We start from the raw sequence: 15785 nt of genomic DNA, 5'->3' as shown, positions 1-15785 counted from the left end.
TGGAAATTGGAGAGACACGATATGAAGTTTGTCCCTCTATTGTCTTCACACGCATAGAGTCAAACATGAAGTCGATTTAGTTGGCATTCTATAACTTTTTCTACTGTTACTATTATTCCCTGATAGGAGGAAATTTTCCAAGTGGCTCTGTCACCGAATAACCAGAAACTGATTTTAATCTCACTCGTGATGTTGTACCGGATGCCTAAAAGGTGTCAGAGAGAAACACTGGTCGGGATACAAATATGAAGCACAATCAGACTGATTCACAGGCTTTATTTCACCAACCATTTTAATCTGGGTGAGTTTCATTCATCCTAGTCACAGTAGGATGGAAAACAAACTCAGCTCTCTCAAAAACACAGAACCATCATGTTTTAAATTGGAATTAAATGAGCCTTCATGCCTTGATTTGAGCTAATGAAAACGAAACAAGGACACTTAAGAGTCCTGACCAATTTCCCAAACCCAGAAGTGTCCTGTTGCCAAAAGTGGACAAATGAAGATTATGCTGAGATTATAATAAGGATGCCAAAGCCATTATCCCGTCTACTTTGACAAATGTTGTGCCTTTCTGTGAGCAGATGGGACCTAGAGTTTGGGTGGGGAAACAGGCAGAGTATCCTTCACCCAGTTGGCTAGAAAAGACCAGGATAAACGGCAAGCAGGAGACGCTGTCAAGACTCCCCAGTATTGCATGTAATTATTGTCTTGGTGCTTATCTCCATCAAATACGTTAACTTTGCTGTGCTTAACAAACACTGACCTGCTAATACAACAAATACTGCTTTAATATTAGTTATTGAATCCAGACTCTACCAGGTCTGCTCACAGATTGTCATAATTTTTATGTGTGCGTTAAAGACAGTTTATAATGTTTGCAGGACCTCAACTGTCTGTGTGCTCATCTGTCAATAAGCACCAACCGTCTCAGCCTCAGATTGGGCAGAACACTTTGGCTTCGGCTATTTAATTATGAGAGTGTTAAATGCCGTATGTTGTGGGCTGGGGCAAAACAAACTGACCAGAGGCTGCAATAAAGGCTGTTTCCCCTTGTGAAAAAGGATTAGAATGGCCTGTCAGTCAGCAGGGTCATGCAGAGCACAGGCACTACTTAAAAAGTCATTTAGAGAATTAAGAAGCCCCCAGATGGGATTCCGATCAGGAAAAAAAAAAAAGAAAAAAAAAGCACATGCTAAATAAAACAGCAAATAAATACTCGGCACATCCTTGAGGCAAACACTGTTGACCGCTATCTTGTTTTCAAGTTGTGATTTTGCAAGGTTTTGGTGTGCTGAATGCCAATCTCTTATGGAGGTCTCATTAATTAACAAGTGGTTTTCTTGACTGCACACTGATTAAATCCACCCCTCAAAGGGAAAGGTAAAATGTGGGAGTCAACCTTCCTGTGGCAAGGTTTAGCCAAATGTACCAAGGGGCTGCTGCTCGGATTAGAAAAAGACAAATCTCCCCCACAAAGACGTAACCATATCTCAGTTTTTACAGTGCAGAGAAAAATCACCTGCAGCAAAAAGAGATGACAGAGACAAGGAAAACAAGCTTCTCTCAAAGTAATCGAGGGACTCTGCTGTAATTACATCTTTTATTTTACCTTTAATTACTGCTGTATTTAGCTACTACTGCGTGCATTCATGTTCCAACAGTAGCTGTCTGAAAAAGCTCCTCAAGTGCCAGCAAAAACTGTTTTAACAATTACTATCATCAAATTATTGACATCGCCCACTGTTATCTCAACCGACATTACACCCTTCAAAGCTCTACCTCTCAGAGTAAAAAAAAAAATCCATAATTCATAGGTTGAACGAATCAGATGAGGGAGGGTCTGAGGTGAGGTCTACAGCTTCGGGGGTAACGTGACTCAGGACCTTTGAGTCGCCTGACAACGTTTAGGTCAAGTAGTAACACTGAAATGGTAAACCTCGGTATGTGGAGAATATGTCCAGGTTACTGAGCACCGCTGCTCTTCACAGAGGCTGGGGGGGACAGACCGAATGGCGCAGCTTTGACAGAAGTTATGAATACAGATCGGACCTTGTAACTGGCAGGCCTTACTGACGGACACTCAGGGCTTCTGGGACGGAGCCGACGACTTGACAGGGGGATACAGAAACCTGCTACTACAGAATAGGTGGACAGCAGACAGGTGAGTGCCTGCTGGTGTGTGTGTGTGTGTGTGTGTGTGTGCATGCATGATAATACTTGTGCACTGGCTCAAAAATTCTACTTTGAAAATTGCCATCAACACATTTACACATCAGTTTAAGGAAATTATAAGTAATGCATAAACAAGACCTAAATACATTTAAAAAGTAAAATGAATCCTTCCAAAGTTTCCAGTTAAAATTTAAAATAAGATTCACTCTGCTGATCCCAGAGAGAATTTGTTTGGCCACAGAAGGAAATCATATCCTGTTTAAAATGTAGTGATATTTTATGTTCAGGTTATATGAATGCCTGTGTGTGGAGGTTTTTTTGCAGTGCAACTTAAACTCATATTTCAACATTTTTCCATTGCATATTGTCTCGCATTACATAATACAATCTCACGTGTTATTTTCTGCCTTAAGCGGAAGAATAACATACTGTTTTAATTCAGAAACTCTTATAAGATACAAATAAAAGCCAATATATTGTGGTTTTAGAGTCCATCTTGATACCGCGTGTTTTCCTGTATATTTTTCCTGCTCGTCACTTGGTACTGTTGCATATTGTATTTGAATGTGATCCAGAAGTTTCTCCGTAGACTCGGCGTGTGCTGATGAACTGTGGCAGTGTGCTTTGCTGAGAGTGACATGCTGATTCCTGAGCTTCTGTATGAGTCAGTCCTGCCCTTCCATATCGCGAGCAGGCCTCAGCCCTCACGCCTCATATCGGCCTGACTTTGATGGACACATGCTCCCTCTGTGCTTGGCAGGACGGTCTTTTGAGGAAACTCAACATAAAAAAAAAAAAAAAAAAAAAAAAAATGGCACCAGTGACTGGGTCTACATACACAGACACACACACTCGAAGCTGGACCATGTCCAGATGATGTCTGATAAAGAAAGCAGAATGGGAGTCAGTTTTCTGAATTTCTTGGATTAATAGGCGTACGAGCGCACAACACAGTTAACTGGTTAAACACCCATATATCCAAAACTGTTATTAGAATATCTTACTTATTACTACTTATAGATCAACACACCAAAATACCTGTATGGTTACTGAGTGAATGTTACTATTAAAATCGATTGATAGACTATTACATTCGACATCATGAGGCTGAACATCACTGGACTGATTGCATGCTCAGGACATAAATGCCAGCACATCACCCGTCATGCCGAAACTCTTTACACTCTTTATTCAGCATGGCGGCACACTTGACTGAAGCAAGGTCTACTCCTTTGCCCACAGACAAAGGGAGTCCTGCACTACGTCTGTGTCAGTCTGCTCATCCCATTATATCCACTCTGCTGCTTCCAGTCATCAGCTATGACGAGCCTTCACCTGAGCTGACAGGTGACGGTCCTGAGGCAGCACAGCACCCAACAGGGGAGCCTTAACCTGCCAACTATCTGTCAGTCCCCCAAAACCAGCTCTGTCATGTCATCTCCTCCGTGCCAATCACGGTGACACATCAAGTTTGTGTCAGGAAACAGTGTTGGAGATTACAATCTAATACAACACTGCCTTGGGCCAGTGGAAAGAACCAGGCAATTACTATGAGACGCAGATGATAATGTAAATGTTGGCAGGCCACATGCAAATAATGTATTAGGATATTTTTTCCTAAAGCTTTAACTTCTGGTATAATTGCTTGTACAATATGAAAGAGCAGTGAAGACTCAAGAGGGTAAAAATGATGAAAAGATGACACAGTCTAGCACAAGGCCCAAAAGGATTCATTAATAAACTATCACATAAGGTTATTATATCCTTCAGTGAGAGTTTCAACATAGATGTAATTGTCTAATTTTCGCAAAAATATTCTCAGCACAAGGTCATCTAATGTGTAATACTGACCACCACATAACCAACATAACTTTCACATGTTTTCTTTCGGGGTTTTATCAAGTTATGAAAAGTTGGCTATTCTGTGGATTTTTATGGTGAACAACAGACTACCTGAATTAATTCAGTTAAAAAGTCCTTCAAAGCTCAGGCTGTTAACACTGGAGAAATCAGGAAGAACAAGATTTTGAAAGCAAAAAAAATATCTCACTTTCATAGCAAACGCAGAGAAAACACAGGCAGTTGTTTTCAGCAAAAAGGCTCTAAAAACCTTCTGTATACTACTGGCTCCACACCAATGGGAAAACAGACAGATTTAACTGGTGAAAACACTGAGCTTGCAGCAGCTGAAAAACCAAATGCTGTCGTCAGCAGCTGGTGCAGACCAAAAACGGAGCTAAAAGCAGAGTGAATACTGGATTTAGGTACATTAGGCAATCAGAAACACCTGTGTGTGTGTGTGTGTGTGCGTGTGTGTGGGAACAGGCAACTGCTACAGGTCTGCATATATCAACCTATAAAGGGTTCGTTTTACAGATTGTTTCTGCTGCCCACAAGTTGACAAAAAAAATCTGTTATTTCTGATGTAATGTGCCAAACAGCTCCTAAATTAACTCTGAAGTGAGATTATTTTGTCAACCTGTCTGTGTGCAAAGTTAATAATCATCTTCAGTCCAACATCTATGTTCATTTACATGGCAAGCTGACAAATTCAGTGTCCTGAGGAAAATTATGTGCGTCTATGATTGAAAGAGAGATATGCCTCTAAATAGAGATAGAGATATGCCTCTAAATAAGGACACTGGACTGGAGTTGTATTTATATCCTCCACTGTTCACTGTGAATGGAGCTTTAAGAAATACGAGTTAATTTCGCTGTTGTCCTTCCTTTCTGATTGCACTGAGATTCATTTATGCAATGGTAAAGGTTGCCCTGACCTAGCCCTGTAATCGCACATTTTTGAATGTTAGGAGGGGGGAAGCAGCCTGTGCCATATGGCTAACGATCACAATAATAAATCAATTTCAGACACCCCGCCATAATTTAGCTGAGAAATTATGAATTTTTCCATTCAGTTGTGTCCAGTTACTTGTCGTGGCATTCCAGGACCTCATTTGAAAAGTGGCATCGAGGCAAGCAGGCAGAGTTTTAACCAACTGCTGGGATTTTACGTGGGACTAATCGTGAAGCACTGATTGATTGAAGCTCTATGATCAGTACACCCCCCTAACCCCCCAACCATCCCTCCCTCCCATATGTAAATGAGTAACCTTTAGGAGGGCTCCGAGTGGCAGCAGTGGCAGATGGGCAGTAACTGTAATGGGGTGGAGGTTGGCTTGAATAAATATCCCATGGTCTGGAACTTACCTAGTCTCTACAGCATCCAACTAGACTGCATGACACCACAAAAGAAAGACTCTAGAAATCAAAGAGAAGGCCTGAACATAAATAAATTAGTCGCTCGATTAAAAATTAATCTGCAACAGTTTTGATTATTCATTCCAGCAGGCTAAATGCCATTAATCGCTGGTTTAATTTGCAGATTTTAAAATCATCATAAAATGAATATATCAGGATTCTGAATTGTTTTGGTTGGGCAAAAATAGACAAAATTATTGAATTTTTTTTTTTTTTTTTTTAAATGGCAAAGGGCTGGAGCCCATCCCAGCTAACTACAGCCGAGAGCCAGGGTTCACTCTGGACTGGTCGCCAGTCAATCGCAGGGCACACAAAGACAGACAACCACTCATGCACACACTCATACCTAGGGGCGATGTACAGTAGCCAATTAACGTAATGTGCATGTTTTTGGTATTGTGGGAGGAAGCCGGAGTACCCGAAGAAAACCCACGCAGGCACAGGGAGAACATGCAAACTCTGCATAGAAGGGCCCAGACTGGGATTCGAACCTGCTAACCACTGCACCACCGTGCAGCCTGCAAATGAAATCAAATATTTAAAAGAAAACCTTGAATTATGCCTCAAAGCCAACAGTGACCATTCCAAAAATGTCTGCGATTCTGCATTAAAATTCAATATATTTAGTCAAAGCCAAAGAGAAAGAATTTTGGAAGTCTCCATGGATTTCAGTGTGCCATTAACCGTTCCTCCTGATACTTAACAGTGAAAGGCTGCAGCAGTGAGGCCCTAGCCAAACTACAGGGAACACACACAGAAAAAGGCACCAGTGGTGTCTAATTGAAATCCTTCAGACTGGGAGTTAAAGGGAAAGAAGACCGAATGAGAGAGGAAAATCAGCACAGACAGACACAAAAGGTGATGCTGGAGACTGAAGCAAGAAAAAAAAACTGTAAACCCCCCCCCCCAAGAAACAACAACCCCAAAACAAAACAAAACACGGTTAGGTCACCCTGTTCCTGATCTGACAAAGTGACAGCATACAGAGCAGATGCAAACAGGGAGGCACAGACTCAGGCCCCACTGTGAAGCAGAGGTGGAAACGTCCATTTTCCCCTGCAGCCTTAAATTAACATGACAGCCAGTAGCTTCTTCCTACTGCAAAAGTGAGTGATTAGTATTATCGTTTAAATTGTAATTTGGCAGTTAATTAAAGTGACCTTGGTTTCTATTGCTGCATCCGTAAACGGGCAACCAGAGTGCCGTTCTGTCTCTCAGCCGTCTGTGAGTCTGCTGTCACCGGAGCCCGTTACAGGATTAAGTCACCCAGGCGACAAAACCAAATTAAGCAGCTGTCACCGCCTACCTGCAGCTCAGAGTTTAAGATGATCAACTTATGACCGGTCAGGGAGCCCAGCCTTTTCTCCATCTCCCTCCTCCCATTATCATTTTGTAATTTTTGATTAGTTTTAATGTTTTTTGTTCCCCTAGCATGTCATTAAAAGCGGGATGTTAAGAGCAACCTGCATGAAATCATTGGTACCGAGCGTTAATGTTTGATGAAAGGTCTGTGACAACATCTTTAAAGCCCAGTGGAGTGTGTTTAACAATTAGAAGTGTAATTCTGAGTGTGGAAATTGTTCGTTTCATTCTCCGAGTAAGACTAAGGCGTGCAAAATCAATAATTTAACAGAAATGCTATTGTTTGAGATTCCCATGTGTAACGCTCAAAAGACATTCTAATCTTGTAGGGAGAAATCAGATATGGCAGAGGTAAACTGAGGTAACATTCATGACCACCAGAAAGGGACTCTGCTTAGTCAATGATACATATTTCATAATGTGATGTGGCATATAGAGTAAAAACACACATACATTGGATATGAATTATACACATACGCCCATCCTCCTGAGAGAAACGCTGTCAACAATATTTGAATTGCAAAAATCCTGAATACTACATTACTCGACTTTAAATATCCTGTAGCATGTGAATGTTTGATGCTCTTACAACACTGACCATGACCAAAGCTCAACAATTAAAAACAGAAAAATAAGTGAAATGATGAATGAATGGTTAACCACATTCACATGCAGTTTAAGTTCGAGGATGGTTGAGCAACAGTGAGTTGCAGTTAGCCATCAGCAGTAATAGCCACTTTGTCGGCACAGCACTTTCCTCACTCCTCTTTTACACTCTCATAGCTCTTCTTTGCTGCAATGGAACCTTGTACTCCAGTTCAATAAACACTATCAGCTCACAGATCAGCTTCCTAATCTCCTCTGCACTGGTGGCATCACAATGGTGCAAGCTCACACTGTTAGCAAATGAGGAGATAAAGATGTTGCTAGCTGTTCCCTGATATACATGTTTAACGTTACATAACTTGCACTGCATACTCATTTTGTCACAATTCTTGCAAACATCACTCTTTTAACTGCTGGTTTCCCTTCTGCATGTAATATCAAATCATGTGATGTCTGACTGAAAATGTGCAGATCTGGCATTTCTGCTATATGGCTCCATGCAGACATTCGTATATTTCAGTTACATCACAGCATATTTTTATTATATAAAAGACATTATTATTAAAGACGTTATTTGTGAATTGACGGAGAATCATCCACATCTGCATCATAGTGCATCTGAGAATTAATTCCCCTTAACCCACCACCGTAAAGCTGATGCCCTGTTTACTACAGAAATAGGGTAATTTATTTTTTCAAATATTCTAAATAAACAGCTGTACCCTACAACAACCTTAGACCAACTTCACTACCGACTCCTACCCCTAAAAGAAAATCTAAGTAATGCAGTGCATGAACTTTTCAACAAGGAGCGGATGTTGAATAAGGTGGCGGGAGGTGTGAAAGGAAGGGATGGGAGTGTGTCAGGAGGTGGTGGTGGTGAAGCATCACAACAAGCACTCATGATAAAACAGGCCCATACAGAGTGACAGCAGGTAAATTATATTGTCAACAAGGTCTGCATTTCAATCCTTGCATATTTTCAAAAGGCACCAATGAAAAGCCTCCCTGCATCTCTGCCGTTATACAGATGGATTCAGCGCTAACTGTTGTTGATTAAAACGTCAGTAAAGCTGTGGGCTCCTTTCATCTCTTGGGCCCCAAGCTGTCTATCTCCTCACCCCCACAAGTGGGGTCCAGCTTGTGACATGGACGACCATTTATCTACTCTGAGGATCATGTCATGTAATAAGCCCTGTCTCCAGGGAGCATTTAGCCTGATAGGAAAAGCTGATTGGAACAAAAGACTCCCAAACCTCATTGTGGCTACTGCAGTGGCAGGTGACTGCAGAGGTAAACACATTTCTCTTGGGACCATGAGGGACATCCAAGGAGAGATGGAGTAAGAGACAGACCATAGAAGCAAGTGAATGTGTGTTCTATCACAAGCATGACAGCTTCGACTAAAGTTGGGCTCCACTGTAGAAGAAAGAAATACCCTTGGGAGCTATCTGTCACCATCAGCTGTCACCATCAGGATACGGGATATGTTAGTGGTAACTTCAACCTGCCTGTATAGTAGTGCTGGTTCCTCGTTATGGTGTTCCACAAATAAAAACAAACTCACAAAAAGGAGAGCCTAACCACAGGGGAACGTCATAAGAGGTAGACGGATGTGGCTCTCAGCTTCTCCAAAAGAGAGAGACATGAACTGGTGTCATAAACAAATGTAGATTATAACACTTACCCAAAGCAGGCACATGAGGCTGCTGTCTTGTTTGGCTTTGTTTGTTTGTGCTGGAGAAAAACAGAGAGGAGAAGGCAGGATGGTCAGAGCGAGCAGCAGCTGTATCCACAGATGCTCATGAAAAACATCCTTATTCACATGTTCCCCTCCACTTGTTTGTTTCCTCATAATTTAGCCCTTCAGCACAAAAAAAAATGCTGCTTTGTTTTCATACTAACAAGCCAATTAGCAATCATTACACATTTCTACTCTGGGTTGCCTACAGGTGGATAATGGTAATTATTTAACCCAGTGAGCGTGTGTGTTTGTCTGTGTAAGCACAAGGCCATCTGTATTTTTTGAGCACAACTCACATAAAAAGGTTAAAATCCTTTGCTACCAATGTTTTAATCTGCAACTCTGACCCATCTCCAGCTCTGTATAATAGTTCATAATAGACACGTACATTCTGAGAGGGGGCAAGTGTGGGGCAGAAGCAGTAGGTACAGCAGCGAGGTGGGAAATTGGAGCAGACAGGAGGAATTGACACCAAAAGAGTTGTAAGCGGTGCTCCTGGCTCCCCAAGGACGGTCTGTCACACTATGATCATCGGTAATGCCGCCAGGAGAGTGAGATCAGAGGCGGGGAGGGGAGGAAGGCAGAGTCCGTACACACACACACACACACACACACACACACACACACACACACACACACACACACACACACAAAGAAGCTAACATCTAAAACCACCTCTGTAAATTTCAAGAGCGGGTGCTACTGTGGCTACATGTATACATATTCATTTATTTTCTGAATGAGAGGTCAACAGCACCTCCTCTCTCAAGCTGGCTGGATGTTTGTAAACCTGACCGAACTCCACACAGAAATGAACTGGAAGCTAAACCCTGCACCATTAGAGCTGGGTGACAAACTGAAGATTTAGGGAAAGTGACATTAGAAGTTATTAACCGACTGACCTAAACGAGCTGCAGGCTGCTGCTGTAAATTTGCATTATAAAGTTTTAACTGATGATAACCTCAGTGTTTGGAGTCAGACTGTCTGCGCACACCTTCTTTTGCTTAAACCAAGTTCAATAAGTATGAAGGGTTTTTTTGAAAAAATAATAATAATAATCATTTTAACAGTGACATCATACCGCTGGCCTTACTATAGACTACACATGACTGCCATGGCTGCAAAATTTATTTCCTCTTCCTACTTGCCTAAGTGCAGCAGTTTACAAGAAAAAAAAAATATTATTGATCTTAAACACATCATCTGTGCTGCAACAATTCACTAAAACAGCCCATGATAATAAAGTTGCCTTTACTAACTGTGACAGAATGTACATCCTATACTATCCCCCATGTTCATGGTCTTCAGCTTTCTTTGCTCTCTGGCCTCATTTCATATGCAGGTTCATCTGGCTCGGGACAGTGTGGCCCTCACTCCAGAGTGGCCCAACAGAGTCCCTAGGGCCAGGCCCTCTGTTCAAGGTCCCCAGGGGCCAACCCCCTACCCCGCATACCTGCTTCAGTTCATATGAGCTGCCATATGTGAAGCTGCAGGAAAGCAGATGCTGTTTTTCCACTTGTGAAATCAAGTTTTTGGAAAGCGGTCAGCATTTTGATGGCCAGAGTCGAGTCACAGAGTGTAAAGGGGGGAGAGTGCAGCGAAGAGGCAGCAGGCTCAGTTGTACTGTGTTGAATGCTAACACTGCAATATCTGATCAACACTGTGACGATATATGCTGATCTTGCAAAGTGGTGGCACGACATTATCTTATGTGTTAACACTTGCGTAAGCCATTCCAGCACATACAGTAGAAAGACACACGCATACACACAGTCTTGAGGTGGACTTGTCTGTAGCTGAGCAGTTCCTTTGTCAGTCATCTGCTGATGCTGATAGACAATACGGGGGATGAGGATGCGTGTCAGAAAAAGAAAAGTCTGAATGAAATGACAGATTCTTCTCTCGCCATCCCTCTCCTCCGCCGCCTCCATCTCTCCCTGTCCCCACACATCTCACCCACAGGAGCCATGACAAGCCTGACACCCATCAGTCATACACTCACAGACAGGACAGAGAGGACAGCAGCATACACAGCTCCACATGTTACCGCAACACAGCACTGAACTCACTTTACCAGTCATCCACACACACAGCAGGTGGAGCATTGTTGCTGCTCGGCGATGCTGCAGATGTGACCCGTGTAAGACAAAATATTTTTCACCCAAGCTTGTCTTCACGTCAACAAGGAGACAACATCAACAACAATTACATAAAACTAACACAATCTAATTATTTAGAATAGTTTGTCAACAGTCTGAAAGCAATAGCAAAAAACAGTGTATTGTGTTTTGATGCTGGGAAATAATAATATTACAATTAAAGTAGTGCTGACTTGAAGTTTGAAAGGTTAGATTTCACACAGTTAGGTGTCAAGTCGCAGAATGACTGCAACCACAGACTCCCTCCTGGCGACAAATTTCATTAACAAACCTGATGTATACAGCACACACAGCCACAGTTCAAATGGAGGACATAAATTTCAGCCCGTGGGGTACTGCAGTCACATTACAACTAATCAACCGCTCTCCTTATACCCTTCTGGAAAAAAAAAAAAAAATTCCACTGTTCAGATAGGTGGGGGCAGATAAAGGAAAATATGATGCTTTATTTCTAATCAGCATAAATTACCAGCATCCATCAGGTGAGGCTCAAATTAAAATCCTCATCTGCCAAAGCAATGAGAACTGTGTGAGCTCACTCATGAATCAGTATGATTTAATCCAATCATACGAGAGCCCAAAGCCAAAATTTCCACTCTGGATCAACCCATTTGCCCTTCTTCACATTTTCTTCATTAAGCCTTAAAGGGAATATTTAGTTCTGAGGGTCAACCTGGATCAAACCTGCCATCACATTTTCTCTCTTCAGATGGGTGCGACTCGCCCCTGCCCAAAAGAAACTAAATCAACCAAACATTGTATAATGTCATGTTATACAAACACCTGATCTCGTCTTTGTCTTTTTTCACTTAAACTCAATAAAGTAGCAATGTTACCCCCTTCAAAAGACTAAAACCAGCTGCACTCTACTGCAAAATTCTGCATGTACTGTTACAGGAAAGTTAAGTTTCAAGGAGAAAAAGTTATATTTCCATTTTATATACTTTAGACTTCAACTTTTCAACAACCGTTTGGAGACAAATATTGTACTTTTTAGCTCCACCTTTATCAACTATAATATTAAAGTGACTTTCACATTAATGCAGCAATGATTATAATATAATCCAGTGAGATCACATTAATTTAATTTTGGTACTTCAAGTACATTTTGATAGTCATACTTTTGTACTTGTACTCAGAGGTATACAGTAACAGTGACAGTATCTGAATGAATACCTTCCTTATATTCATGTTTTGCTTTAGACTGTTGAATATCTGGGCCGGAAGTCAAAAGCCAACAACAAATGTTCACTAGGCAAGTACAAGCTAACCATCGCTACAGCACTCTTGTGAAATTCGATATTTTCTTAATTAAAAATTCAGTTATGTTAAGTAAACTGCTGCTATGTTTTTAGCTTTATGAAAACGTCGCTAAGAGGGTTTTTTAAAAAAAATGTAACAACGGAAGTTAGAAAAAACAAAACACTTTCTTGGAGGCTTACCTGAAGTTGCTGGCCTTACAGACTAATGTCAACACAAACAGGGCCTTCATGGGGGGAGCAGTCCGTATAATGCAAGCTGAACAAGTTTTCCACCAAGAACACAGACGATTATAGTCGGTTACAGGCTTCCAAATTCAATCCAAACGGTGGTGTCAACATGTCACCCCAAAACTGCTACGCACTGGCACACCTGTGATATAATTAGCAAGCCCCGCCCACCACCGGCCACTCAAAATGGCAACCAATACTTAGTTTGTGCTCTTCCTGTGATAGAACACCATCTGGGACAAGGTTTGCTGTTTGTTTGTTTTTTTTTGTTGTTGCTGTTTTGTTTTGTTTTGTTTTTGTTTTTGTTTTTATCTAATAATTCAGCACATTAATTTAAAGATATTCACCATTAAATCATAGTATCAGATCATATAACAATGGCCTTCAAAGTAGGTTTATACACAGTAATTAAAACACAATTTCATGATTGGGTGAAAAAGTACAGTACTTGAGTAAAGATACTCTGCTTGTAAATGTACTTTATAGTACTACTCTCAAATACTGTAAGCTACTTTTTTACTTCATCATAGTTACCAGTTGCTTTAAATTTTCTGAATAAAATATAAATTAACTAATACATTTTGATGTATTATTTAAGCTAATATAAATGTAGCTGTAATTATAATCCAGTGAGATCATATAGTAGATGATGATTCTGAAATGGGCCGTTCTGCATAGCCAACAGTATATATAAGCATTTTTACTCTTCAGCATTGCTACATTTACACAAGTAAAAGACCTGAGTACTTCTTCTACTACTGCGTATGCCCAAATAAAGTAATTTATAAAATTAGTACAAACCACAAGCAGCACAACAGAACTGGGGCCTCTCTGGGTACAGTACTTTGCAGGATTCAGTGGATGTTTGACAGTATTTTTAGCACCCAGTGACTAGGATATTTATACATTCTTTTATCTTAAAATTTATTTACTGATTGAAGTAATACTGAACCCTAAACCTGAGTAACAGCATTGCTTCTTAACATGTTATTTTTATTATGATTTCCACTTTTGCACTACAAAAATGGAGATCGATGTGTGTCATGATGGATCCCGCCAGTCACTTGAATTAAACACCTAAAGACAACTGTAATGTTCGGTGCTTTTTTGGTGCATTTATTGTGAAAATCATGACCCACATTGCAACTACATGAGTGTGTATATTATATGAGACAACTACAGTACAAACAGTAATACTGAGTACAAATAACAATAATGAAATGTCCCTGGTTTTACAGCTCATATGTTTCTTGGCAAAAATAAAACCAATTCAATTTGGGTTAATTTTCAGTATTATTATTTTAACCTTAAGCAAGATGACCAGAACCGTGATGTCCTTGCAGTGCATTTCGCCAGTCTGTGGTTACAGATTTAAGACTAGAGTCAAAAAGACAGCCCACTATGGATATGAAACCTAAAAGCCTCTTTACTGTTTTCACTTCAACTTATGATACTAATTAGTGTAATTGATCTAATTATTAGTTAAAGTGCACATATTTAACATTTGTAAAAATGTTTAAAAGTGGATGATTAAGAGCACTACAGGACACCTCTATAAAACATGGGAGGTGAAGAGAGACGACAATGGAACTTGTCCAATTAATCAAATAAGTGTGGCAATTAACTAAGTGATTGTTTAAGGGCTGTGGCGGAAGAGAGGACAATTGATTTTCTCTGAAAGTACTTATGGCCTCTCATTTCATTAGAACTAAAGAGTGAAGCTGGTTGAGAGACTGAATCTAGATATTTAATGCACAATAAAAATGCCTGCAGCCAAATTAATAACATAAAGGAACTATGGACTTAGAGAAATGTTAGACACGAACTTAAAAAGCAAAAAAATAAAAAATAAAAAAAATAAATAAGCAAAACTAATTATTTCCAACTTGCGCAAGTGATGATTGACCATGACTGGGTCTTGTTTTTGTCCAACATCAACATTAATATGTCTTCATTTGCAAACTGACAATATCCTGGGTTGATTCTGAACCTTGTGGCAGGAAGTTCAGAGAAAAGAAACACATCCAATCAGGACAGCCTTGGAAGCGGCTCTCCCTGCCTAGATTAGTTTTATTGAACAGATGGCGTTTCAATTTTGAACTTTTGCACTGGTGCAAAAAAAAGCTTGGAGAGTCAGGCTGTTTTTCTCACATCACTGACAGAAGCTGCGCATCAGATGAAGGGGATGTGTGAAATAGCATTCCCAAGCATTTCTGTCTCCATGCTCAGGACACAGACACTCAGACACAGACACGGTGCGGAGGATGGACCATGCTGCTCCATCAGATGTTAAAACAAAAAAATATCAAAGGAAAGGAATTCAGCACAAATTTGCCACTGAATGTACAGCTATTATATGATGATGAGTCGTTTAATATACTCTACAATGATGGCAGTTTGAGTGGTTGCATGTGTGCGCGTGTGTGAGTGCATGCGTGCGTCCGTGTTTGTGTGTGTAAAAATGTGTAATTAAATAAACAAAGAGAGACAAATCACGGGGGTCCTGTCATATCAAAAATAGAGCACCAGTCGGTTATTTAATGTCACTCTGCCACCATCCGCTCCTATTGCCCCACATTAGCAGCATCATGTTCTCAATTTTCCCCCAGTAGCATTGCTAGTCCTGGCAGCCAGCTCGCCCACGCCGGCACGAGTCGAGAGGACAACTGGAGAAAGATCACAGTTCAGGCTCAGTCAGACGGAAAATATGGAAATCAGGCGGTGCACGGACGGACCGCTGTGTGTTCCCCCTGTTTCAGCAAGCTGCCACAGTTTGACTGACAAACTGACTTTTTGAGGGGCCTGTGCCCATTCCAGTCAGAGTTTATTGAAGGTGATTTTGATCTCCTCCATGAGGCCACAGCAGTGGTGCTGCCATCTGTCACCTTGATTGCATGGCGGCCTCTCTAGGGGGAGCGCCATGGCTCCTGATCGTTTACAGATTGCGCTGCTTTCGCCTCCATAAGGGCCACATGCACAGGGCCAGATGG

At 41.0% G+C, this 15785-nt stretch overlaps 1 protein-coding gene across 9 annotated transcripts in view; it reads right to left on the bottom strand.

The window, feature by feature from the left end:
* The window catches only part of LOC124049557, a 119340-nt gene extending 106375 nt beyond the window's left edge, over positions 1-12965 (bottom strand). For 7 of the 9 annotated variants that reach the window (XR_006841429.1, XM_046371333.1, XM_046371329.1 and 4 more), the window contains exons 1-2: positions 12748-12962; positions 9089-9138 (exon numbers count right to left, since the gene is read on the bottom strand). Coding sequence is in view for 8 of the 9 variants with exons in the window: in XM_046371333.1 (XP_046227289.1) it covers positions 9089-9103 (15 nt within the window). In the remaining variant the exon portion in view is untranslated. Of the gene's footprint in view, positions 1-9088; positions 9139-12747 lie in introns of all 9 variants that reach the window. The other 2 variants (XM_046371337.1, XM_046371338.1) reach the window with 2 other exon arrangements.
* Positions 12966-15785: the final 2820 nt, after the last annotated feature.

The sequence above is a fragment of the Scatophagus argus genome, chromosome 18 (assembly GCF_020382885.2).
Source record: "Scatophagus argus isolate fScaArg1 chromosome 18, fScaArg1.pri, whole genome shotgun sequence".
Taxonomy (NCBI): domain Eukaryota; kingdom Metazoa; phylum Chordata; class Actinopteri; family Scatophagidae; genus Scatophagus; species Scatophagus argus.
Note: the sequence above shows the minus strand (reverse complement) of the source record. Positions and strands in the feature narration are given on the sequence as shown.